The sequence below is a fragment of the Pituophis catenifer genome, unplaced genomic scaffold (assembly GCF_029215685.1).
Source record: "Pituophis catenifer annectens isolate HBS135680 unplaced genomic scaffold, rPitCat1.0.hap2 SCAF_3, whole genome shotgun sequence".
NCBI classification, from domain to species: Eukaryota; Metazoa; Chordata; class Lepidosauria; order Squamata; family Colubridae; genus Pituophis; species Pituophis catenifer.
The window spans coordinates 112,748,782-112,775,248 of record NW_027256883.1 but is presented as its reverse complement, the minus strand read 5'-3'; the positions used below and the strand labels follow the sequence as shown (position 1 = coordinate 112,775,248).

General features: G+C 38.0%; 1 protein-coding gene across 1 annotated transcript in view; it reads right to left on the bottom strand.

Annotated features, from left to right (window-relative positions):
- Positions 1–24,486, bottom strand: part of LOC139315025 (trichohyalin-like) — a 55,962-nt gene extending 31,476 nt beyond the window's left edge. Inside the window, exons 1-2 of the mRNA XM_070941047.1 lie at positions 24,349–24,486; positions 23,869–24,021 (exon numbers count right to left, since the gene is read on the bottom strand). Of these exons, the coding sequence (XP_070797148.1) occupies positions 23,869–24,021; positions 24,349–24,486 (291 nt within the window). The remainder of the gene's footprint in view (positions 1–23,868; positions 24,022–24,348) is intronic.
- Between the last annotated feature and the right edge of the window lie 1,981 nt (positions 24,487–26,467).

The window sequence follows — 26,467 nt, the reverse complement described above, 5'->3', positions numbered from 1 at the left end:
AGCCGCCATCGTCAGGACTCCCAAGATCGAGCCAGAGACCGATTCGTCTGAGGAGGAGCAGAACGAGCGAGCCGCAACGACGAGAACCTCTCACGACGACTCCAGGGACAAAATGGACAACGCGCATGCACAAGACTACGCAGACGGCCCAGGAAGACATGAGGTGCTGAGAGGACCGTGCAGGCTCGTTGCGAGCATTCCCACGCCATTTTGTAATTTCCAGCATTTACGAGATCACGGACTACCTCAGGTTGTAAGTAATGGACCCAATAATGTCGGAAATTTGCCCAGTGACTTCCCAAAGCTGAGGATAGATGGCATTAATTTACAAGAATGGTATCAGCAGCTCCAGGTTGTCTTTATGAAAGAAAACTTACTGTTTTTTATCACTAATCCCCCAAAAAGACCTTGGACTCTAAAGTTAGACTGCTTACACCATAGAGCATTTTTCTTATTAATTTCTAGTGTATCTCCTGCTATGTATCACAGCATTAAGCAAAATCTGACTGTCTCAGAAATTATTCAATGCATGTTCAATTTATTTCACAGTGACAGTGTAGCTACTACCACAAGAATGTCTAAAGATTTCTTTTCCTCTAGGATAAAACCAGGGGTTTCCATAAGTGAACATTTAAAATCTTTAAACAAAGTAAGAGCTGAACTGCATTTAAGGGGGGAGGTGATTTCAGACCAAACAATGAAAAGTGTTATCATCAACTCACTTGACCCATCATGGGATAATTATATGTCACATTTAGACACAATCAATCTAGGATACTTATCCATAGAAAGTCTATCCAATAAGTTAATAGCTGAAGACAATTCAAGGAGGAATCGCTCTAACAACCACATAGAACACAAACCATATAGAAAAGTAGCTTTTCAAGAAAGATATAATGAAACATTTAGGTGCCACAACTGTGGATCCAGGGAACACAATAGAAGAGATTGCCCCAAAATTTCAAAAGAAAGACATAGATCAGAACACAGAAACAAATACAATTATAGACAGTCTTCCATTGATAGACATAGATATAGAAGCCCACCAAATTACAGAGAGCATAGAGGGGGCAGAGATAATTCAAAGGATAGAAAATCTGGTTCACTGAATGGACTAAATAAACAAGACAACACTAACATACAGCAAACTGAGAACAATAATTGGCTTATTGATTCTGGAGCAACTAATCACACCACTAATAACAAAAGTATATTATCTTCATTTGTAGAAGATAAATTTGTAATAAAGGTAGCTAACCAAGAAAAGGTTCAAGTATTAGGCAGAGGGAATGTAACCTTACCCGGCCTAGGAAAAATAGAGGGGGTATTACTAATACCTGAAATACCTCATAACATACTAAGTGCCATAAAACTAAGCAGAGATTCTGATATTAATATTGTTTTTTCAAAAGGAAAAGCGACCTTGGAGAAAAATAAAATAGATTTAGGTATAGTAATGATTAAAGGAGGCCTACCTTATTTAATAACAAAAGAAAAATGGTTACACAACATTGATTCAAATATGGAAGATTGTATTGAACTAGATGATGGAAACATTAGCAACAGTGACAATGATGAATGTAAAGTAGCTCATGATCACAAGGATGCACTTAATGAAAAAAAACCAAAAATAGGTAAGCCAATTCATGATGAGTGTGCTCATATTTTGCATAGGAAGTTAGGACATGCCAGTTTTCCTGTAGTACAAAAAATGACTGAACACGCAGAAGGTGTTAAAATAAAAAATTGTGAAAACTATTTGGAATGCTCAGTATGTAAATCTACAAAACTAAAAACTAGCCCCAGGCCTAGAAAATCAACTAGGTCAACCAATAAAATTTTTGATTTAGTACACATGGATTTAGTTGGTCCACTAACTCCATCAATCACTTATAGAAAACGTTACTTCTTAACCATAGTGGACGATTATAGTCGCTATGGATTTGTTTATACATTAAAACACAAAGATGAAACTTTTCAGAAATTTAAAGAATTTTATAAACGCGTAGAAACGCAACACAATATCAAAATAAAACAAATCATGACAGATAGGGGATGTGAATTCATGTCTAAGGAATTCTCCCAATGGCTGAAGGACAAAGGAATGTTACATTACACATCTAGCCCATTTTCTGCGTTTCAGAACGGGATTGCAGAGAGGAAGAACTCAACATTACAAACCATGATTAGATGCACATTGGAAGATGCTGGCTTAAGCAAACAATTCTGGTCAGAAGCCCTACATTATTCCAATTACACACAGAATAGAACCTGGTCCAGCATTGTAAATAAGACACCATATGAAGTGATGTATAATAGGAAACCAAAATTAGCACACATGCACATATTTGGAGTCACTGCAGACGTACACATACCTAAACAATTAAGAAGAAAGGGAGAAAATGTGTCTAGAAGACTCAGATTTATGGGATATGAGACAGGCACAAAAGGATACAGATTCATTGATAATAATAACAAATTTATAGTTTCCAGAACAGCTGTGTTCCATGAACAGGCCAACTGGTCTAAAATACATCTTAATGAAATATTCCCAAGTAACAACAAAGATACGAAATCCCAAGAGAAAAGGACTATAGAAAAGCTAAATGATAACAATCATAGAATCAAAACTAAAACATGGACAAATAGTCAACACAAAATAAAGACAGACACACTAACAAAAAAGGAAGCAAGATATTTGCATGATAACAATAGTAAACCTGAAAAAACAATTAGAAACACCAGAAATCAAATGCCAAATAAATACAAGGATTATATAATGCACATGGATGGAGAACCAACGACACCTAATACATATGAGGAAGTGTTAAAACTTCCTCGTAAAGAAAAGGAAAAATGGGAATTAGCAATGAAAAAAGAGATGGAAAGTTTACAAGGATTAAATGTATTTACACCTGCAATTGCACCAAAAGACAAAACCATTATTGGTACTAGGTGGATATATAAAATTAAAAATTTAGAGGGAGGCAATACTCTATACAAAGCTAGATTAGTTGCACAGGGTTATGCACAGAAATATCCAGAGGACTATACTGACACATACTCCCCCACAGTAAGAACTGAGAGTGTCAAAACAGCTCTAGTAGTAGCATCAGCACTCAATCTCGATGTATTCCAATATGACATACAGACTGCGTATCTACACGCAAAACTAGATAAGGAAATATATGTAAGAGCACCTCACAGTCAATACACAAACAAGGATGAGACTTGGTTATTAAACAAAAGTTTATACGGGTTAAAACAATCTGGTAAACGATGGTATGATTGTTTAGTAAAAGTACTTAAAACTATGGATTTCAATGCTACTACTGCTGATAACTGTTTCTTTGTCAAAAAAGGTGATGATTACATAGAATTTGTATTGATCTATGTGGATGACATTTTGTACATAGGTAAACATAAAGAAAGAAGAGAAACATTTGTATCTAAGCTAAATGAACATTTCTCACTGAAATCTTTAGGCAAAGTAAATAAGTATCTTGGTGTTCAAATTAATAGGATAAAAGAGGATTCAAACTTACTCAGAGAGATAAGATTATAGAGCTCTTGAACAAATGCAATCTAAGTGATGCCAAACCCTGTGACACTCCTATGCAGACTGACTTCCTAAGAAATGCTGATGAATCATCCCCTGAATTCAAAGATAACACGTTCTATAGATCAATCATAGGTTCACTTCTTTACATTTCTAATTGGACAAGACCTGATATCGCTTTACCCCTCAATTTATTGTCCAGACATGTCAGCAAACCAACAATGTATCATTGGGAAGCTGTTAAAAGGATATTAAGATATTTAAAAAATACATTAGATTTTTGTTTGATATTAGAACCTAATAATGTTAAGGAACCAAACCTCACATGTTACGCAGATGCGGATTGGGCTGGAGACACTTCATGCAGAAAAAGTACATCCGGTTATGTATTCCTCCTAAATGATTGTCCAGTTTACTGGTACACTGGCAAACAAGATTTAGTGGCCACTTCAACGGCAGAAGCAGAATATGTTTGTTTATCTAAAGCGGCAAATAACCTTGTATGGTTTAATGATTTAATTTCTGATGTTTGGAAAAAAACTGTCTTACCTTTTGTCATGCATGAAGACAATAAAGCGGCTATCGAAATATCTAGATCTGACGCCATTGGACAAAGGTCCAGGCATATAGATATAAAATTTAAACATGTGAGACAACTATCTCAGGATGGATTTATTAAGGCAGTGCATTGTGAGACATCAGAACAATTAGCTGACATATTGACAAAGCCTTTACCTTCTAAGCAGCATAAATACTTGACTTCCAAGTTATATGTTTTGTATTGTCCTGAATCTGAATGTAATTGGTGTAGCATACCGAATCGGCATTTAGAGGGGGATTTGTCACATGTAAATGCCTTATTCTCTAATATGTAAATAATGTATGAACGGGGTATCAGGGGTTAATTTATTCTTCACTTCTTAATGTATTCATACTTTACCACTCCCACACCTAGCTCCACCCATTGTATATATAAGGAGCTGCACGCAACCATTCCTTGCTTCTATCTGTGAATATTCAGTGAATATAGAATGCCTAGTGTAAATAAAGAGAGATATATTTGAACCCTTAACTCTTACTAGATTTATTGAGTCTGATCCTGAAAATATTGCAACAATATTAATCACAAATGATTTCTTTTGTAGGGTGAAGAAGACGAAGATATGTCCAAGAACTTTAACTGATCATAGCCCAGTTTGGGTGGAATTGGAACAGGAGAGGGGAGAAAGGAGGTCTTGGAGGTTAAATGAAAATTTATTTAGATATGAAGAAAATGTCAATGAACTTAAAAAACAAATGAAAGAATTTTTTGTTATGAACATGCATAAGGGCACCTCTATGGAAATGGTATGGGATGCAAGTAAGGCCTATATGAGGGGAATTTTAATACATATGAATAATAAATATAGATTAAAACACAAAAAAAGCGGAAAGAGATAGAGGAGGAAATAAAAAAGAAAGAACAACTACTTATAATTAATCCAGGAGATAAGAAAGTAAAAGAAACAATAAATATTTTATGAAAGCAATTTAATATGTTAATGGATGATCAAGTGGAAACCAGTTTACAATATGCTAAACATAATACATTTTGCAATGCTAATAAACCAGGTAGATGGTTGGCCTATGTGCTAAGGAAAAAACAGAAATCACGAGTCATTGGTAAGATAGAATTTAGAGGTAAGGAAGTTTATCAACAGAATATGATTAAAAAAGCTTTTTTAGAATTTTATACAAAGTTATATGCTAGTGACTCAATTCAAGGTATAGATATAGACAGATACTTAAAGGAAGAGAATATTCCTGAATTAACACTAGAACAGAGGGAAGGATTGAATCAGCCAATAACTTCTGAGGCGATTATTGCAGCAATTAAACAGTTAAAAACAGCTAAAGCTCTGGGAACAGATGGACTAACAGCTGTTTATTACAAGAATCTACAGTCTGAAATGGTGGAACCGCTTAAAGCTTTATTCTGCAAAATTCAATCGGGGGAGGAGTTCCACCCTCTTGGAGAACAGCTTTTGTTTCACTGATCCCGAAGGAAGACCAAAACTGTAACAAGCCAGAAAACTTTAGGCCAATATCACTTTTGAATACTGATTATAAAGTTTTTGCCAAGATATTAGCGAATAGATTAATGCCAGTTATGCAACAAACAGTTCATAATGACCAATCAGGGTTTATAAAAGGGAGACAAATGAAATATAATGTTAGACAAATTGTAAATTTACTGGAATATTTGGAAAAGAACAACCAAGTCTCTGCAGCATTTATATTCTTGGATGCAGAGAAGGCATTTGATTGATTGAATTGGCAATTCCTGCTTAAGGTAATAGAAAAAATGCATTTTGGGGAGTATTTTATACAATCAATTAGAGCAATATATCAGGAACAAACAGCACAAATAATAGTTAATGGAGGTTTAACAGATGTTTTCAAAATTGAAAAAGGAACAAGACAGGGTTGTCCCTTATCTCCACTGCTGTTTATTTTAACTTTAGAAGTTTTGTTGAATAAGATACGTAATTCTGATAAAATGAAGGGAATTGTAATTAGACAGCAAGGTTATAGACTAAGAGCGTTTGCAGATGACTTGGTTGTTACTTTATCTCAACCTATAGAATTGGTTCCACATATGTTGGATATAATAGGTCAATATGGTAAGGTATCTGGATTTAAAGTAAATCAACATAAGACAAAGATGATAACTAAAAATATGTCTGTATTTCAAAGAGAAGACTTAGGTAGAATAACGGGGTTTGAAATAGTTAAAAAGGTTAAATATTTAGGAGTATACATTGCAGCTTCAAATACGAAATTATTTAAAAATAATTATGAAGTTCTTTGGCAAAAAGTGCAGAAAGAAATGGAAAATTGGAAAAAGTTACAATTATCTTTACTGGGAAGGATAGCAGCAATAAAAATGAATGTGTTACCCAGGTTTCTATTCTTGTTTCAAATGATACCAGTGCTTAAGAAATATGGAAATTTGAGGGAGTGGCAGAAAGGGGTTAATACTTTTATCTGGGGTGGGAAAAAACCAAGAATAAAATTGAAAATTATACAGGATGTACAGTACGTGAGAGGGGAGGTCTTAAAATGCCTAACTTGCGATTGTATTATGAAGCAGCTGTTTTATCACAAATTAGTGATTGGTTTAATTTAACTGAAGAGAGAATGTTAAATATAGAGGGTTATGATTTGTTATATGGATGGCATGCTTATTTGTTATATGATAAAAAAAGTGGATAAGGTGTTCAAAGATCACATACTTAGAAATGCTTTGTTGAGGGTTTGGAAAAAGTATCAATATAAATTAAACTATAAAGTACCTATATGGGCAAATCCTAGACATGCAATAGAAAATATAAGTATAGAACAAAAACAGGAGGTGATTACTTATAAAGAGCTTCTTTTTATGGAAAGGGATAAATTGCAATTGAAATCTTTAAATGTACTGAAAGAAGAAGGGATAATCTATACTTGGTTTCAGTATGGTCAGCTTCAAGCTAGATGGAAAGAAGATCAAAAAATTGGTTTTATGCAAAATGAGGAAAACTTGGTAAAACAGATTAGAGATCAAAGTCAAATGCATATTAAAAGGTTGTATAATGCATTATTGGAAATAGATTCAGAAACGGAACTGGTTAAGGACTGTATGATAAAATGGGCACAAAACTTTCAGGAACCAGTGATGATGGATATATGGGAAAAGATTTGGGTTAGAAATGTTAAATTTACACCAGCACAAAATTTAAGAGAAAATTTTTATAAAATGTTTTATAGATGGCATTTAGATCCCAAAAAATTATCATGTATGTATCCAAATTTGCAAGCTAAATGTTGGAGATGTGACTGTGATGATGCAACTTATTACCATATATGGTGGACTTGTAAGAAAATCAAAGCATTTTGGATAAAAATTTGGTGGGTGATGCAGAATATTTTTTAAAAAAGGTTGAAATTTACTCCGCAATTGTTTTTATTGGGTATAACTACGGATTGTACAGCATCAGAGACTAAATTGATTTTAAATTTAATATCAGCAGCTAGGCTGTTGGTAGCACAACACTGGAAGAAGGACTCTTTGCCTACTATTGAAGAGTGGATATTGAAAGTAGCTAATTTAGCGGAAATGGCTAAAATTTCAGCATATTTGAAGGACTATACACAAGAAAGATACATAACGGAATGGAGAAGATGGATTGATTATATTCAAAATAAGTACCAGACAAGAAAATATCAAATTGCTTATGAATGAATGTTAAACTTTAGAAGTATTATCTATAATGGAGTTAAGGTTTCCGGGGGGGATTTGGTGGTTTAAGGATAGTTAGGTTAACTTAGCCTATGATTGTTAATTATTATTTGAAATACCTTGTATTTTGCTCTGGGAAGTCTGGGGGGGAGAGTGGGATGGGGGCAGGAGTGTGGGGTTGGTGGGGGGGAGGGAAAAAGGGTGGGGGGAATGGGGGGAAATTGTTTTTTTTTAATAAAACTTTTCAATAAAAAAAAAAAGATGCTTCAGAAATCCTTACCACAGCCATGACGAGTAAATCTGTCTTGTTCTTTTCCTAAATATGCTGACCTAGGCTATCATGGCTTGTTTAAGATATCTGTTGAGTTCATGGGGAAGCTATTTCCAGACCTTCTGATCCGTGAACTAACCTCTTAGTTACAGAATGATATCTCATTTTGTTTATGTCTAGGTAGGGCAAATTCACATGGGCTGTGGACCAGTAATATGTATTTTTAGGAAAAATGCTTCCTCTTCATACATCACATATAGAAACAGAGGCGTGCATCTAAAATTGTTGTCATTGCTGACTGATCTAATTTCTAAACTAATGCTTAAATGCATTTCTTCAGCTAGCTCCTTGGTGACAGCTTTTCTGATATCTCACTTGGCTTGAGATTTCTTGATAGGTTATCAGGGAAGACTATTTAATTTTGATGGTTATCTTCCTGAATCATCCAGCTCTCACTGGCTTAATTCCTAGTTCACAAGGATCTCTTTGTTTTAGTGAGTTGTTGGTACAGGTGACACAGCCTGTATGGCATATGCAATCTTGGTCTATCCTTTCTTTGTCCGTGCTCTATGGTTGTCTATCCATTCTTGGCATTTTGGCATAAATCATGCTTGTCGTTTGGCCCAATTGTTGATGACAAGCGTTCATTGGTTATGAAGCTCCTGCTGTAATACCAAAGTCCATTAGGAAAACAGTATGCCACTCACTCCAAGAAGGCCCAAGAAGTTTTGGAAAACCAAACAATAAATACTTGCTGATAGGTTTCCAGTTTGTACATTTGGTCATCTTGATCCCAGTAACCCTAGAAGCAGCAGAAATGAGAGACAAGTCTGTACCAAGATGGGATGGGATGGGAGGTTTCAGGCTCTTCCCCATGGAGGTGATTTAAAACTATCTCAAGCTACTCATTCACATATTGCACGATTTCTTCAGGACGTTTTCTATGCATTCCAAGAGCCATTCTTTCTGGCTTCTTCCGGGGATTCTCGTCTGAGGTTTTTCAGAGATGGTTGTAGCCATGCTTGCATATCTGTTTTGGATGCACTAGGACCATTCTTTCTGAACTTGCTAAAGATGCTTGAAGCCATCCATCCACCCATAAGTTTCTTTCAGAGCAAGCAGGTTCTACCCAAATCACCCTCTCCTTCCTCTTTACCATGCTTGTTTTTGATTCCTTAGAGTATTTGAGATCCTGGATGCCCTTAGCACCTGAACTCCAAACAGGTGCTAATTGTTAGTTGTGAAGATTCTGTGCATAGTGTCAGGGTTCTGATGGGACCTTTGTGAGTTGGGTTATGCAAAGGGATGTTTTGCGAGCTGACACATAGACCGTTTAGCAATAAATCAATTTAATTGGACCTTCACGTGTAGACGTGGTCTTTCCATCAGACAAATTTTTGCCATTTCATCCCTGGGTCATAAATTAATTATTTATGTCATCATGTGATAGAAAAAGAAAGATCTAGTTTTAGTTAATTGGACTCCGATTGGATGAGTCCATGGGAGGAGACCGGGGCAGGCCTTGAGAATGTTATCTGGGAGGAGTTTGATCCTGTGACTCCCGAGGATGTGGACAGGGTTCTGGGTAAGATTAGTGCCGCCACGTGTTTATTGGACCCGTGTCCCTCCTGGTTGGTACTGGCCTCCCGGGAGGTTACACGAGGCTGGCTCCAGGGGATTATAGGTGCTTCTTTGGGTGAGGGTGCCTTTCCTGCTGCCTTGAAAGAGGCGGTAGTGAGGCCCCTCCTCAAGAAGCCTTCCCTGGACCCGGCTGAATTAGCCAACTATCGTCCAGTCTCCAACCTTCGTTTTGTGGCGAAGGTTGTTGAGAGCGTGGTGGCACGACAACTTCCCCGGCACCTGGATGAAGCTATCTATCTAGACCCGTACCAGTCGGGCTTCAGGCAGGGGTACAGCACAGAAACGGCATTGGTCGCGTTGGTGGATGATCTCTGGAGGGCTCGGGACAGGGGTTGTTCCTCTGTCCTAGTCCTATTAGATCTCTCAGCGGCTTTTGATACCATCGACCATGGTATCATGCTGCAGCGGTTGAGGGGGTTAGGAATAGGGGGCACCGTTTTGCGGTGGTTCTCCTCCTTCCTCTCCGACCGCTCGCAGTTCGTGTTGGCAGGGGGGCAGAGGTCGACCTCGAGGCGTCTCGCATGGGGAGTGCCGCAAGGGTCGGTCCTCTCGCCCCTCCTGTTCAACATTTATGTGAAGCCGCTGGGTGAGATCATCCGTGGTTTTGGAGTGAAGTGTCATCTGTACGCTGACGATACCCAGCTGTACATCTCCACCCCAGACCACCCCAACGATGCCCTTGATGTGATGTCCCGCTGCCTGGAGGCCGTGCGGGCCTGGATGGGGAGGAACAGGCTCAGACTCAACCCCTCCAAGACCGAGTGGCTGTGGCTCCCGGCGCCCCGATATAGTCAGCAGGTGCCATCGCTGACTATTGGGGGTGAATCTTTGCCCCCCACGGAGAGGGCTCGCAATCTGGGTGTCCTCCTGGATGCACGGCTGTCTTTAGAAGAGCATATGACGGCCGTGGCCAGGGGGGCCTTTTATCAGGTTCGCCTGATTCGCCAGTTGCAGCCCTTTCTGGATCGGGACGCCCTGCGCACGGTCACTCATGCCCTTGTTACTTCCCGGTTGGACTATTGTAATGCTCTCTACATGGGGCTCCCCTTGAAGAGCACTCGGAGGCTCCAGCTGGTCCAGAATGCGGCCGCGCGGGTGGTTATGGGCGCAACCCGTTATGCCCATGTGACACCCCTCCTGCGCGAGCTGCACTGGCTCCCGGTGGTCTTCCGGGTGCGATTCAAGGTGTTGGTTACCACCTTTAAAGCGCTCCATGGCATAGGACCCGGGTACCTCCGAGACCGTCTTCTGCCACCAATAGCCTCCCACCGACCAGTTCGTTCCCACAGAGAGGGTCTCCTCAGGGTGCCGTCAGCCAAGTTATGTCGGCTGGCGACGCCCAGGGGGAGGGCCTTCTCTGTGGGAGCCCCAGCCCTGTGGAATGAACTGCCCCCGGAAATTCGTAAGATATCTGACCTCCGGGTGTTTCGCTGCGCATTGAAGACCCTGTTGTTCCGCCAGGCCGGACTATCAATACAATAGTTTTAAATTGGGGTATTTAAATTTATTGGGGTTTTAAATTTGAGCCATTTATTTAATTATTTTAAATTTTATATCATTGTTTTGTTTGTGTTTTTAAATAGGCTGTACACCGCCCTGAGTCCTTCGGGAGAAGGGCGGTATAGAAATAAAATTATTATTATTATTATTATTATTATTAATTTGTTTCAGAAATGTAAATCACAGTGGTTCAAACAAAATATGAATCATCTAAATTTTATTTCACTATTGTATGTGGCCAAAGAAAGTAGCTAATGTAGCAAAGATGGAACGAACTAAGAACTCTGATAATTGCAATTCTTTAATAGAAATTACAAATACGACTGACATTTTTGGTCAGTCACAAGCTGGGATAACCAGGATACTAAGATCTTGTGCTGGAGCGGTGTGTGGACAGAGCAGTGAAACTGGATGAGAAAATTTCCAACTGTTATCTTAGAGACTTATCTTAAACTTAAAGTTCCAGAAATGATCTCCAAACACTAAAAAAGCAGTGATTGGATTTATGGAGAAAAATTAAAATCTAAAAAGTAAAGAGGAAGATTAAAGATTTAGAAGTAAAAGAAAAACCTATAGGATGATTTAAAACATAGAAAGACTGGAAAAGCCAAACAACGTTATGAAAAGTGACTATTGGGAGAAATTGCTTTTCTAAACTTTATTTCTAACTCCCCTGACTGGATGACAATTAGCTGTTTCTGTTTTTTTTATATTCTGTGGAACTCTGGAATTGGGAGGAAGGGAGCCATCTACTGAAGGAAGAAGATTACTGCATTGTACAAAATCCAAAAGGAAATGAAGAGAAAGTAAATAACATCTGGAAGACTATCTGATCTTGACTTTATCTTAGTAGGCAATTGGAATGCTGGTAAATATTTACTGAGCTTCTTGAAGATTCAGAAGGAAAATTAAATTAAACACTAAAATTCTACTGGAACAATACACTGAAAAGCAGATTTGAAAGATTGGAAGAAACTTGGTTGGCTAAATTGGATTTGGGTTATTACCATTATGTGATAGATTATTTTACAAAGCAAAAGAAGAAAAGTGACAGAAGGGGGGAAAGGAAAAAAGAAAAAAAGATAAATAAGTTTTTAAAATCTGAACAATTGGGAAGGTGTAAATTGGAAATTATAAAGACTGAAAAGCACAAATTTACAGACATTTTGGGGACTTGGAGAAATAACTTTGGGATTCATCCAATCTTGCTATTTATTTATTTATTTATTTACTTACTTACTTACTTATTTATTTATTTTTTAGTTTTTAGATATTGGGATATTGGGATTTTAGAGAGATATTAATTTGCTACAAAATGACCCAGCAGGAGACGATAAAATTTTATGAAGAAATGTTAGAAATAGTGACAAAGAACTATAAGAAGTTGATGGGAATATCTAAAGATAAAGACAAATGTATCTTGTCTTTTTATGTATACTGAGAACATATGCACCGAAGACAAATTCCTTGTGTGTCCAATCACACTTAGCCAATAAGGAATTCTATTCTATTCTATGTGAAAGTAGAGGGCGCTCAACAAATGGTGGGAAAAGGTGAATATGATACACAGAAGACAGCTGAGAAATCAGAAGGAGTGTGGAGGGGACAATGCAAAATAAACTACAAAAAGATAAAGATCTTACTGATAATTGGTTTTAATGGTGTTTATAGAAAGTTGAGATATTGAAAATGTGGTGGAACACTGAATGACATCTATAATATCAAAATGTTAGGAGTTAATAAGTATATAAAAGAAGATATTACAATTATAATGAGTACATTAAGGTTAGAAGTTGGAAGATAACAATTTTCTATATGTAATTGTATTATTACTGTGAACACTGTGTGAAAAATATGTTAACCCAGTCATTACACTGCCCACAAAAAAAAAAAGGTTGTTAAAGAAAAACTGCAAATAAAACTTACACACAAAAAAAAATTAATAAAATTAATGCCTGCCATATTTCATTTGGCTGGAAGATGGCAATAGTGGTCCCCATATACAAAAAAGGGAACAAAAGGGATCTTAGTAATTATAGACCCATCAATATCATAGCAAAAATATATGTGAGGTTCCTTCTGAACAAAATGGAAATCTGGGCAGAGGAAAATCGTATTCTAGTAGAAGAAGCAGGCTTTAGACAAAGCCAATCTACCACTGACAACTGCTTTGTTCTGAACCATCTAATTGCCAAATATACCTATAAAAGGAGACCCCTATATGCAGCCTTTATAGATTTTACCGCTGCATTTGATATGGTAAGTAGATATGTACTATGGCATAAACTGACAGCTCTTAAGATTGAACCTAGACTACTAATCCTAATTAAAGCCCTATATACAAATACTTGTTTGAAAGCGCGGTATGGGGTTAATGGAGCCCTGACTAACAGGATTCACACAAGCAAATGGGTAAGGCAAGGGTGGATTTTCAGCCCCATTACTATTTAATTTATACATCAATGATTTACCAGGATCAATGAAAGACCCTATGATGAACATGCTAACGATCCTAAATAGAAATTGTAACACCTTGCTCTATGCTGATGATATGATCCTATTATCGTACTCACAAGTAGGATTGCATAAGCTACTAGGGAGATTTAGCTACTACTGTCAGGATAACTTTCTAATTATTAACAAATCCAAATCAAAAATTATGGTGTTTGGTAAACATAACTACAGACATAGATGGCAACTAGATGGGGAACCAATTGAGCAGGTTAGCACCTTCATATACTTAGGCATAACTTTTAATAAGATCAGATCTTGGGCTTGTAACCACCAATGGAGCATTTAGAGCAAAAACTCGCTTGAATCTATTATTTAAATTAAAGAATCAGTTACCCAGGATTCCTAGTACCTAGTACCATTAATGAAAGGTTTGAGGTTTGGGGTTTACACCCTATTACAGCTTTAGAACAAGCACAGTCCCAGCACCTAAAATGTATTTTGGGTGTGGACCAGTGGTGAAACCTGAACCAATTTACTACCGGTTTGCTGGAGTGCAAGTTCACTGTGCTTGCGCATGGACAGTGCACTCCACACACCAAATGCAAGGTGCGCGCGGATGCGCAGTGCATGCCAAAAGGAGGCATGGGGTAAGTAAAACAGCATGTGGGGTGGTGGTGTGTGATCAGCTGTGGCGCATGATCTTTTTTTTAAGTAAAAACAAAAGGCTCTGATGATCAGGCAGCTCAGCTGGGATCGTCAGAGCCTCTTTTTTTTACCTTTTAAAAGCATTTTTTTACAACCTATAGGTTGTAAAAAAAATGCTTTTAAAAGTAAAAAAAAAAAGGCTCACACAATTGCATGGCTCAGCTGGGCTCGTCAGAGCCTTCTTTTTACCTTTTGAAAGCATTTTTTAGAAGAAGCGGCAAGTGGGTGACCGGGCGATTGGGTGGGCATGGGCGGGGGAGCCAGGGATTTTTGCAACCGGTTCTGTGAACCACCTGCTGCCATCACTACCGGATCGGCCGATCCTGTCCGAACCAACAGCATTTCACCCCTGGTGTGGACCCTAAGATCTGCTGCAACAGTCAGAGCGGAACTGGGAATCTACACAATTCACGCACTGTCTAAAATGAGAGCTTACAATTGTGATGGCGAACCTATGGCACGTGTGCCACAGCTGGCACGCAGAGCCCTCTCTGCGGGCATGCGAGCTGTTGCCCAGCTCAGCTGCACCATGCATGCGCGCGTGCACCTCCCACCGGCAACCTGATTTTCGGGATGGGTGGGGGGCAGGGCACATGGAGGACATGCTGATGCCTATTCCCGTCACCTGGAACAGGCGAAAATGGGATGTGCGGAGGTGATGATAGGTGGCAGCAGCAATGGGCGACAATGGTGCCGATGAGTGGCGGTGATCCTCGCAGCCTGGAACAGCTGATAGGAGGTATTCTGGGAGGCAGATCCACCCGCCAATCAGCTGCTCCTGCTAAATCAGGCTGTGCTGAAGCTGACCACTCTGTTTGCTATTTGCTGCAAGGAGGCAAATTGCTGGGAGGCAGAGGCCGAAGGATGGGGGCCGGTGGGTGGGCGGGGCTTCGGCAACATTTGCTGTATAAGACGCACAGACATTTCCACCCACTTTTTGGGGAGGAAAAAGTGCCTCTTATATTCTGAAAAATACAGTACCTACCATGTTTCCCTGAAATTAAGACCTCTCTGGATAATTAGCCCAATCAGGCTTTTCAGCGCATGCGTTAAAATAAGCCCCCAAACAATAAGCCCCCCACCAACTATTTACACACATGCGCAGCCAGTCCCACCATTTCTTCTGGTTGCTTGCCGCGCAAACAACATGAGTTGCCCTGATGTGTCCCACCACCGTCGCTGCCTCATGGAGCAGGGCTCTGCAAGCCTTGCTGTGCCGTTGCACGCATAAACTGCAGCACTGCCATGAGCTTCATCATACTGGCACAGCTGGTGTCCTGCCACTTGCGGCTGCGCTATGTCAAACCTCATGGCAGTGCTGCCATTTGTGCATACAATGGCACAAGCCTTGCAGAGTTCTGCTCTACGAGGCGGTGGTGGCACGATGAGTTTTGCAGACTCATTTCTGGCAGGTGGGGAGGAGGAGAAGTGAGATGCATGGAGCAAGATGTGGCTCCCCTTGCCATCTCTTTCCCCCTCCCCTCGCCAGAGATGGCAGGGCTCCTGACCCTTGCTTAGCCACCCCCCTTTAGGGATGCAATTTGGGGGTGGCAGGTGGGGCGGGTGATAAACGGAATGCATGTCTTACCTTTCAAGCTCCGTTGGGTTCCTCGCCGTTGTGTCCAAACACGTTGTGTCCAGACAAACACGTTGTAAAAAATACCCTTCTCACAAGTTCAATAAAGTTTTCTTTTACAACATGTTTCCCTTTGTTTGGGGAAAAAAGTGTTTCCTCTTTATAACAGATAGAAACAGAGGTGTGCATCTAAAAAATTGTGTCAGTGCTGACTGATCTAATTTCTAAACTAATGCTTAAATGCACACCTTCAACCAGATTCTTGGTGGCTGCTTTTCTGACATCTCACTATCTGACTGACTATTTAACTTGATTATGTTTCTGCACTCAGTCATCCAGCACTCATTGGCATAATTCCTAGTTCACAAGAATCTTTTTGTTTTAGTGAGTTGTGTTCTCTAGGCTAGTACAGGTGTCATATGTGTCATATGCAATCTTGGTCTATCCTTTTTTATCCTTGGTCTACCATTGTCTATTCATTTTTGGCATTTTGGGATAAATCATACTAATTGTTTAGTTTCTTTCTTTCTTTCCTTTTCTTCCTGCATAGCTATCTTTCCTTCCTTCATTTTTCCTTCCATAAAGGCCCAAGAAGTTCTGGAAAACCACAACAGAAAATACTTGTTGATATGCTTCCATTTTTTTTATTTGGTCAGCTTGATGCTAGTTAACACTAGAAGCATGAGAGACAAGTCTACACCAAGGCAGTCATGGGAAAATTGTAGCCACCTCTGGCTTTAGCCCATAATTGAAATTAATTTAATATTTAATTATTACAGTTGTTAAAGAATGAAAGAACACTTTCAACTTTCCACATAGGAAACACTGTGGAAAATTCGATGTCTTCATTTCTGTATTTGTCAGATGAGATCCAAAGGAAAAGAATCTCTATAGTTCAGGGTTGAAATGTGGAGTCCTTGGTGCTCTCTAAGCTTGGTTCTTTGCTTGCTGATGTTTCATTACCCAACGTCTTTGATCTTTAACATAATCAGTGCCAGTACATGAGGTTTGCTCCCTATTTATATACAGTACATTACAAGTAGTCCTTAGTGATTTTTTTAGTGACCGTTTGAAGTTACAACTGCACTGGGATTCAGCGGAAGCGTCACGGCGAGACAGTCGGGAAATTAGCGGGGTCTGATGACGAACCGCTGGCGAGAGATTTTCAGACCAGAATCATCCTGTAGGGATGGGGAAGAAGGAGAGGCACCTCGGAAGACCAAGAGGAACAGGCAAGTTCCTCCTGACCTCGAAGTTCAGAGGAATCTCTCTCCGATTTGGCAGCAGGGGCAGCAGCCATTGCAGCTGTCAAGAAGCTAGAGCAACTGGGCTAAGTATTGAGCAGGAGCGGTGAATGGAACGGAGTTTTTGAAGCCAGGTAAGTGACAGCCAACCTACAGGCAAAGTAACAACAAAAAAATTATTTTTAAATCTGAAATCCCTAGCGTAAGAACAGTAGCTAATGGGCATGGGGGGGGGAAAGAGGATGTAAGCGGAATTTAAAGGGACAACCCTCCCCCCCAATTGACTTTTGAATAAAATTATCTGGAAAATTTTAAGAATTAGAAGAAGTAACCCCAACTTTGATTAAAGGTTTGGAAAGAAAATAAATAGATCCTTTCTTTTTTGAAAGCTAAGAAAAATAAAAGATAATTGGATATTAAGCCCTACAACAGAAGTGCTGTATACCGAAAGATAAAATAAAGGAGGGGGAAAAAAAGAGCAAAAAGTATTTGTTTAATTTGGACTGGACTATAAAATTGATTTGGTATTTTCAAAGGTTTCCTTCTTAGCCTTTTTTATTGTCTCTTTTAAATTGTGTGTAAATGTGGTTTATCTCTATGTGTATTGATGGCTGGTTTGTCTGAATGCCAGGCTTTCAGAAGTTCCCTAACACTTTTGGATTTGGCTTGGTCTAGGATGATCAGAGTTTACCAGCTGAAACTATGATGAAGTCTGTCCATGTGTTGTGAGATTAAGGAGTTTTCATTGTGTCTTCTGATGTTAGTTGGTGTTCATGGATGTGCTCTTCCTGTCTGTCCTACATAGTGGCTGACCCAAGCAAACAGAAGGCAGACAATCATACAACAGACCCGAACAATACAGAATTGGAATCTACTCAAAGCAGAGGAGCATCCCCCAAAACCCTAAAGAAGGATCAAACTATCACCATCCTCCCAACAAACAAAAGCTAAATCACAGGTATAACAGACAACACAATTCATCCTGGTTTAGCTCAACAGACAGAAGCACTGTAATTTAACACCAGCTGTCTGCAATTAAAGTAAGATAGAATCTCGCCAGGCTCAAGGTTGACTCAGCCTTCCATCCTTTCTAAGGTAGGTAAATTGAAGACCCAGTTTGTGGGGGCAATAAGCTGACTTTGTATAAATATACAAAAGTATGAAGGCTATTGCTTAACGCACTGTAAGCCGCCCTGAGTCTCCGAAGGGCGGCATATAAATCAAATTAAAAAAAAAATACAAAGTACTCAAGCAACTCGGCAGATGGGCAAAAAATGTTCGCAAAATTTTTTCATCTACACAAACGCACAGTACTCTTTTACTTCTACTAGGTGCCCACATGTTATAGTCTTAAGTTTTCCAATCTATGGCTCAGGAATCCTCTATTCATGTTATAAATGCCAATTTAATATAATCAAATTATTTAATTTTACTAAAAATGCAGTTGATCACATCCCCTTCAATTAATTTTTTACTCCAGAATATAACTAATAAGATTTTTAAAAACGTTTGAAGGTAGCTGAACTTCTTATTATTCAGATTCATACTGAAAATACATTTATGAGAAAATTTCTCATAAATCCGATTAAGTCCTTTGAGGGTCACGCCTCACTTTTCAGGTGGAGTTAGAATATAATTTTTGTATGAAATAGAGGACCCGTTTAACAACAGTAGTACTTTTTAATTTATCCCAGAGGGCACATCTGGATAGTGAATCAAAGACCTATTTAAAGTCAAGGAGGGCTGCAAAAAGAGAATATTTCTTTTTATACGTATATTTTTGTACAGGTGAAGTACCAAAATATGGTCAACTATTGATCTTCCTTCCCTGAATCCAGCTTTTCTGTTTTTAATCATGCCCTCTGCAATTATCCAATTTTAAAGTTCGTTATTTAGGTGCTTACAACTTGCTAACAACCTCAATAGATTAATGGGCTGGTAGTTACATGGATCATTTTTATTGCTTTTTGTAGAGCAATACTACCCACCTGCCCAGATGTCTCTGCACATGCGCAGAAGCGTTGCATGTGCCCACGAGCAAACCAGTAGTGGCCAAAATTGAAACCCACTAGTGGACTTAACTCATATAAGTCCTACATCAGCTCCTGGGGGACTTGACACCATTTAACAACACTTGCCTTGTTGGGGGAGGGGGTGTCTCCTCCAGAGGCGTTGGGCAAAGAGATGTTAGATAAATAAATAAATAAATAAATAAATAAATAAATAAATAAATAAATAAATAATTTTATTTTTATACCGCCCTTCTCCCAAAGGACTCAGGGCGGTGTACAGCCTATTAAAAGCACAAAGACAGACATCAGTTAAAAATAATTAAAATTATTAAATAATTTTGGCTCAAATTTAAAACCCCAAAATTTAAAACACCCAATTTAAAAATCATTACATTGATAGCCCGGCCTGGCGGAACAACAGGGTCTTGAGGGCACAGCGAAATACACGGAGGTCGGAGATCTTTTTTTTTTTTATATAGAAACTTTATTGAGATTTTTTAAAGAACAAAAAAGAAATAAAAAGAAAAAACAAACAAACATTCAAACAATAACGTAGAACACATAAATATAATATACGTTTTCAATTTGTATCGGATGTGCAATGTTTTAACTATTTACATAAATAATACTTGGTGACATTTTAACTCACTTTTAACCAATATTTAACACACCTTTAGATCTTTCTTTCATTTTATCATGCAACCACTTGTACCACCTTTCCCACACCATATAGTAAACTGACTTTTCATCATTTAATTCATAAATTAATTTAGTCATCTCTGCGCACTCGAGTATTTTCTTAATTGTAAGCTCTTCTGGTGGTTGAATTTTCTCTTTCCAGTACTGTGCGTATGCCAATCTAGCCGCTGTAATTATATGGATCATTAAATGTGTCATTTCCTTTCTATATGGCTTCTTTATTATTCCCAGGAGGAAAATCTCTGGTATTAATTCAATATCTTCATCAGTTATTTCATATAACCACCTCCTAATTTTATTCCAGTATCCTTTAGCTTCTGGGCATGTCCACCACATGTGAAAGGTGCCTTGACGTGGCCACATTTCCAACAATTGGGATGTATATTGGGATATATCTTCGCTAGTCTGGCCGGGGCTAGGTACCATCTATGAAACATTTTGTAATGGTTTTCCTTATATGCCACCGCTCTAGTCAATTTAAGATTTCTGTTCCATGCCTCCTCCCATTCCCCAAAATTTATATTACGCCCTATATTTTTCTCCCATACAATTATTTGATTCTTCGTGAGGTCTCCGAACTTGTCATCGCTTAATAAATAATTATATAGTTTTGCCAGAATCTTCTTATTTGTTCCCATCAAGACTTTATCCAATCCATTTGGTCCCAGTTCTAGACCGTATTGTTTTTTGTCTCTCTGATATCTGGATTTTACTTGTGAATAGGTCCACCAATCTAAAGTTATTCCTTGCTCTCATAAAGTATCATTTGGTTTAAGCCTCCCTCCTTCGTCTAGAATATCTTTATATCTGCCCATTTTCTCCCTCTCCCACCTATTTGGGTGGGTCAGGGCCTCCATCGTTGAGAGCCAATTTGGGATTTTTTTGTAGTGTTTTTGCCTAATCTGGGTCCATGTTTGTATCAAGGAATCTCTAATTTTATGTCTATGGAAATGTGTCTTCCTTTTCTTCTCCGTTTCCCAGATGTGGGCGTGCCAGCCTTTTTGCAAGTCATGGCCTTCTAAGATAAGAATTCTCTTATTTTCCAGGGTGATCCAGTCTCTTATCCAAACTAGTTTGGCTGACCTGTAGTATGTTTCCCAATCCGGGAGTCCAAATCCACCTATATCTCTTTTGCCCCTTAAAATTTTAATGGAAAATCTCGGTTTTTTCCCCTCCCATATAAATTCTCTAATGATTTTGTCTAATTCTAGAAAGAATTTTTTATCTAAATTTATCGGTATATTTTGGAATAGAAATAATATTCTGGGGAGGATGTTCATCTTAATTGTGGCTATCTTGCCCAAAAGTGATAATCTTATTTTTTTCCAGCTATCTAGGTCTTGTTTTATTTTTCTAATTAGGGGAATATAATTATCATCTTTCAGGGTCGAACATCTTGATGTAATCCAAATTCCTAGGTATTTAATTTTTTTGGCAACCTGTAATCCTAGTACTTCTTCTATCTCGTTTTTCTGGCTCTCAGTTGCATTCTTGATCAATACTTTGGTTTTAGTTTTGTTCAGTATGAAGCCTGCCACCTCTCCATATTTACTTAATTCCTCCAATACTTTAGGTCCCGACTCTATAGGGTCTTCAAGGATTAGGGCTACATCGTCCGCAAATGCTTGTGTCTTATAAGTCTCCTTCCTGATCTTCAATCCTTTTATTTCGTCGTTAGATCTAATTTTCCGTAGAAGGACTTCTAGGGCCAGAATAAACAGTAGAGGGGATAGGGGACAACCTTGCCTTACTCCCTTGCTAATTTGGAATGTTTTAGTCCTATCCCCATTCACCAGGATATTCGCCTTTTGGTTATTATAGATGGATTTAGTCATCATTTCAAAATTTGTTCCGAATTTCATAATCTCAATTTGTTTAATCATAAATTTCCAATTTAGATTGTCAAATGCCTTTTGAGCATCGACAAAAATCAGAGCCATCTGTTTTCCAGGGTGTTCCTCATAATACTCTAGCATGTCTAGCACGATTCTCATATTATCCCTAATTTGTCTCCCCGGTAATAATCCGTTCTGGTCTTTATATATCCAATTATTTAAAATCTTTTTCATTCTTTCTGCCATTATGCCCATGAATAATTTGTAGTCGTATTTAGGAGCGAAATTGGTCTATAATTTTGAATTTGTTTTGGGTCGGCACTTTCTTTCGGCACAAGTGTGACATGCGCCTCTTTCCATGACTCTGGAATTTTATGGTCTAACAGTGCATCATTAAAAATTTCTACTAATTTCGGTTGGAGTATTTCTTCTAATTTTTTATATATTTCCCCTGGAAATCCGTCAGGTCCTGGAGCTTTATTATTTTCCAATTTGGAAAGGGCTATTTTTAATTCTTCAATTGTAATCTTTCTGTTAAGCATTTCTTTCTCATCATCAGTTATTTGTGGGAGCTCTGCTTTTATCAAATATTGTTCTATTTTGTCATCCGATACCTCTTCTTTATATAGGGATTCGTAATATTCTCTCACCCTATCCCGTTTTTCTTCCTCGTTAGTCAATAATTTACCCTTAGAGTCTTCTAAAGTATGAATTATTCCCCTTTCATTTTCCTTTTTTAATTTATAGCCCAGCCACCTCCCCGATTTGTTGGTATTCTCAAAAAGATATTGTTTCGTTCTTTTCATTCTTTGTGCCAACTCTTCTTGCTCCATGATATTTACTTAAACTGATCCGTTTGGGGGTACACTGGTATAATTTTAAATTGTTTTTAATTGGGTTACTGATTTTAATTTGGTATTGTATTGTGATTTGTATTGAAGCTGTCATTTTGTAAGCCGCCTTGAGTCCCTAGGGAGAAAGGCGGCATATAAATCGCAATAAATAAATAAATAAATAAATAAATACTTTATGCTTCCACATCACCCAATTTTCTTTGGCTACTTCATCTTCTGGATTATCTTGGAGTTTTCTTTCTGATTCTCCTATATGATTTAAATAATCTTCCAGGGTCTTCCTTTCTTCTTTATTTTTATGTGTGGTGTATGAAATCATGACTCCTCTCAGGTAGGCCTTCATTGTGTCCCAAACTATTGCGCGGGATGTGCCTTTGTTTTCATTTTCCTTGAAAAAGAAGTTTATTTCTTCTTTGAATTTTTGTATACAGTCTTCGTCGCCCAGTAATTTGGCATTAAACCTCCACCTCCATTGGTATTTTCTCTGAAGAGGCTTCCATCTAATTTCAAATGGATTATGGTCTGCCCAATCGTTTGGGTTAATTACAGCTGTTCCAATTTCTAACCCCAAATTCCTACTGACCCATGCCATGTCAATTCTGGACCACAACTTTTGTGGATTTGAAAAGAAGGTATATTGCCTATCGTTTGGGTGCAGGGTACGCCAGATATCAATTAGATCTAATTCATCGACTAACTCAAAAAAAGCTCTCAGTAAGTTTGTCCTTTTATTTTTTTTTACTTTATTGCTCTTGTGGTCCTTCTCCGGATCCACAATGCCGTTAAAATCCCCTATCATACAGATTTCGTTATATGCCATTTTCACTAATTGTTCATGAAGTTTCTTAAAAAAATTCTCCCTGTTTTTTATTCGGGGCATAAATGCCCACTAATAATACCTTGGAATTCCCTCTCTTAATTTCAATCATAAGGATTCTACCCTTTGTATCTTTAAATTTCAGTTCTGCTTCAATTCCTTTTTTTACATAGATAATCACCCCCCTCTTCTTTTTCTCTGCCAGCGAATCAAATGTTTGACCAAATTTTTTATATTCTAAACATTTACTTTCTTCTTTTTTTATGTGCACCTCTTGTAAACACATTATATCAACATTTTGTTTACCTAGTTTTGTTAATATTCTTTTCCTCTTTTTATAATCATTTAGGCCATTGACATTTACGGATATTAGCTCCAAGCCATTCATCTCTATACCCCTATCTGATTATTGGTTCTTGTTTGTTTCTTACGGCCCTTACTGGTCTCGCTTTCTTCTCTTTGGCTTCTTCTTCTTCTTCTGTCTTCTCCTCTACAGTTGCTTCGTTCGTGTTCTGTTGATGTGGGGCTTCCTCCTCCACTACTGCTGTTTCTAGTTCTTCCTTGCTCCCCTGCTCTTCTTCCGCGCCTCTTAGCTGGTCAAGGAAGTCTTGTGCTGTACTCAGGCTTTCTATTTTGATTTTTCTTCCTTGCCAGGTTATTAGCATCCCTTCTGGGAGAAACCACCTGAATAGTATCTTTCTTTTATTCAACTGTATGGCCAAAAATCTATATCCCTTCCTCATCTCCCGGACTCTTCTTGGTATCTGTTTTAGAATTATTATTTCTTTTCCTCGGTATGTAATCTGTTCGTCTCTTGCCATGTTGTAAAGAATATCTTTAACTTTTTTCCGTGCGAAGCGGATATGTACTTCTCTAGGAAGCTTGTTCCTTCTTGCATAGTTAGTCTGGACCCTATATACTTCGTCCAGCTCCCTAATTATCGCCTGTTTGTCTTGATGAAGTGCGTCAGCTATCAGCTCCGCCATTTTTTCCCCTAGGTCTTCCTCTTTGTCCTCGACAACATTCTGAAATCGCAAGTAGAAGGAAGCCCGGTCCATCTCCAGTTGGATTATTGTATCTTCTATCTCTTTATTTTGACTCGTTAATGCTTGATCCACAATGTCTAATTTCTTTTCAGTTTGGTCAATTCTTGTTTCGGCTTTTTGAATTCGTAATTCATTATTAACTATTGATGTTTGGATATCATTCATTTTCTGGTCCAATGCATGTATGTCTGATTTTAATTCAACATGGTTATTTAATAATTTTTCCTGCATTGCCATCATCGTTTCTTGAATCAGGGTTAATGATGCTTGCAGAGTTTGCATTGCCAGGCTTTCTGTTGATTTTTGTGTCGCCGGAGAGGTTGTCGCTATAGTGGGATTAGAGGGAGTCTTTTTTCCTGTTTTCCCCACTGTGGATGACATGCTTGTCATTTCTTTCAAGATTTTCTTTTGCTCTTTAATTATCCTATCGATGTTACTCCAAATTCTCATTCGCCAGTTAGCGCCTCTATTACTTTATATATATATAAAGTATATATATATGTATATATGTATATAAAATACTATATCTATTTTTTCCTTCTAAGTTTATAGACAAGTATAGCTAGTTTTCCAGTGGGCAATCAATGTCAATATCTATACGGTGATTCTAATCTCTTCCTCACAATACCTTATACTCAGAGTATTATTTACATATATTAGATGTTAAATTGGCTTAGTAAATATAAGTAAATATAAGTTAGACAGTTCAATACTATACAAATCAAAATATCAGTTAATCAACAGTTCACAATCAATGTATCAATATAGCAATTAATTTGGCTAAATATTGTACTTTTAAATGTGGGCACGAGTTGCGAGATCATGCTGCATTTGACTCTGTACCATTTATACAACGTCTATAAGTGGATGGGTTATGGTGATTGTGACCAACAGAGTTTTCTTCAGATTTTCTACCTTAAGCAGTATATTGTCTTGTTCTTTTTGTGCTAAAGAGTCGAAAGGATTAATAAGGCCAGCTTCTGAAGTCTTGAGAAATCTTCATCAAGTAAGGCTGACTGACTCCCACTCTTGCTCTCAAGGTTGGGAGTGAAGAAGCAGCAACCTTGGTAGTTATCATGTTAGTGATTAAAGGTTTAATGTAGACTATTCAAAGGACAAGACTATCCGCTTGGAGCATCTGGGAGCCATTCAACAGCATACAGATCTATCTGCCCAAACAGGTAGTGAAGAAGTTAACCTAAGTATGCTAGAATTGGCACAAATATCACAATTGCTGTACCTTCTTTCAGGTGTAAAAACTGGTACATACATGTAAAAAGGGAAGAAACAAACTTTTCAGTAATGCATTCACATTTCATTATATTAAGTGTATAGCTTTATTTACTTGAGTCTTTCTAAAAGTTTATCCTAAGAATTTAAAATGTTCCAGAAAACAGACTGCAAAGAACTCTAACTCATTAGGAAAGTGTCAACTGTATTAAAACGAAACATTTTCAGTCAAAATATAGTAATTTTTAATGAAGACTTTAGCACACATACATAAATAACCAAACTGATTAAATATGTAGTCTATTATTTATCACTATATTAGGTTTTTGCTAAAAAATTAAACTCTTTGAATTGATCAAAGAACTTCTCTCATGAAGTGACTCAAACCTATACTCTCCACAGTCAATGTACAGTATTAATATCTGCAAATACAATTTTATTATCTATTAAATTTCTTGATTGCCCAACCCTACAAAGAAGTGGCTTTACAAAAGTTAATGCAATCTATATTTTGTATTAATATTTGCTATTTATAGCAGCAATTGTAGAAAATCTCAATGCTATCAGTTTCTTTAGCAGGAAAAGAATGATCCAGTTTTGATTGTACAGTACATGCCATGAGGATTGCTGGACTGCTGTAAGACTATGCTAGATCCCTGTGAGACCTTACTCCATGTTTTGGAGTAAGGTCCAAAGCCCCAATAGCTGAGTGAATATGTACATGTGAGAATGGGGAAGTTGAAGATATATCACATCTTATTGC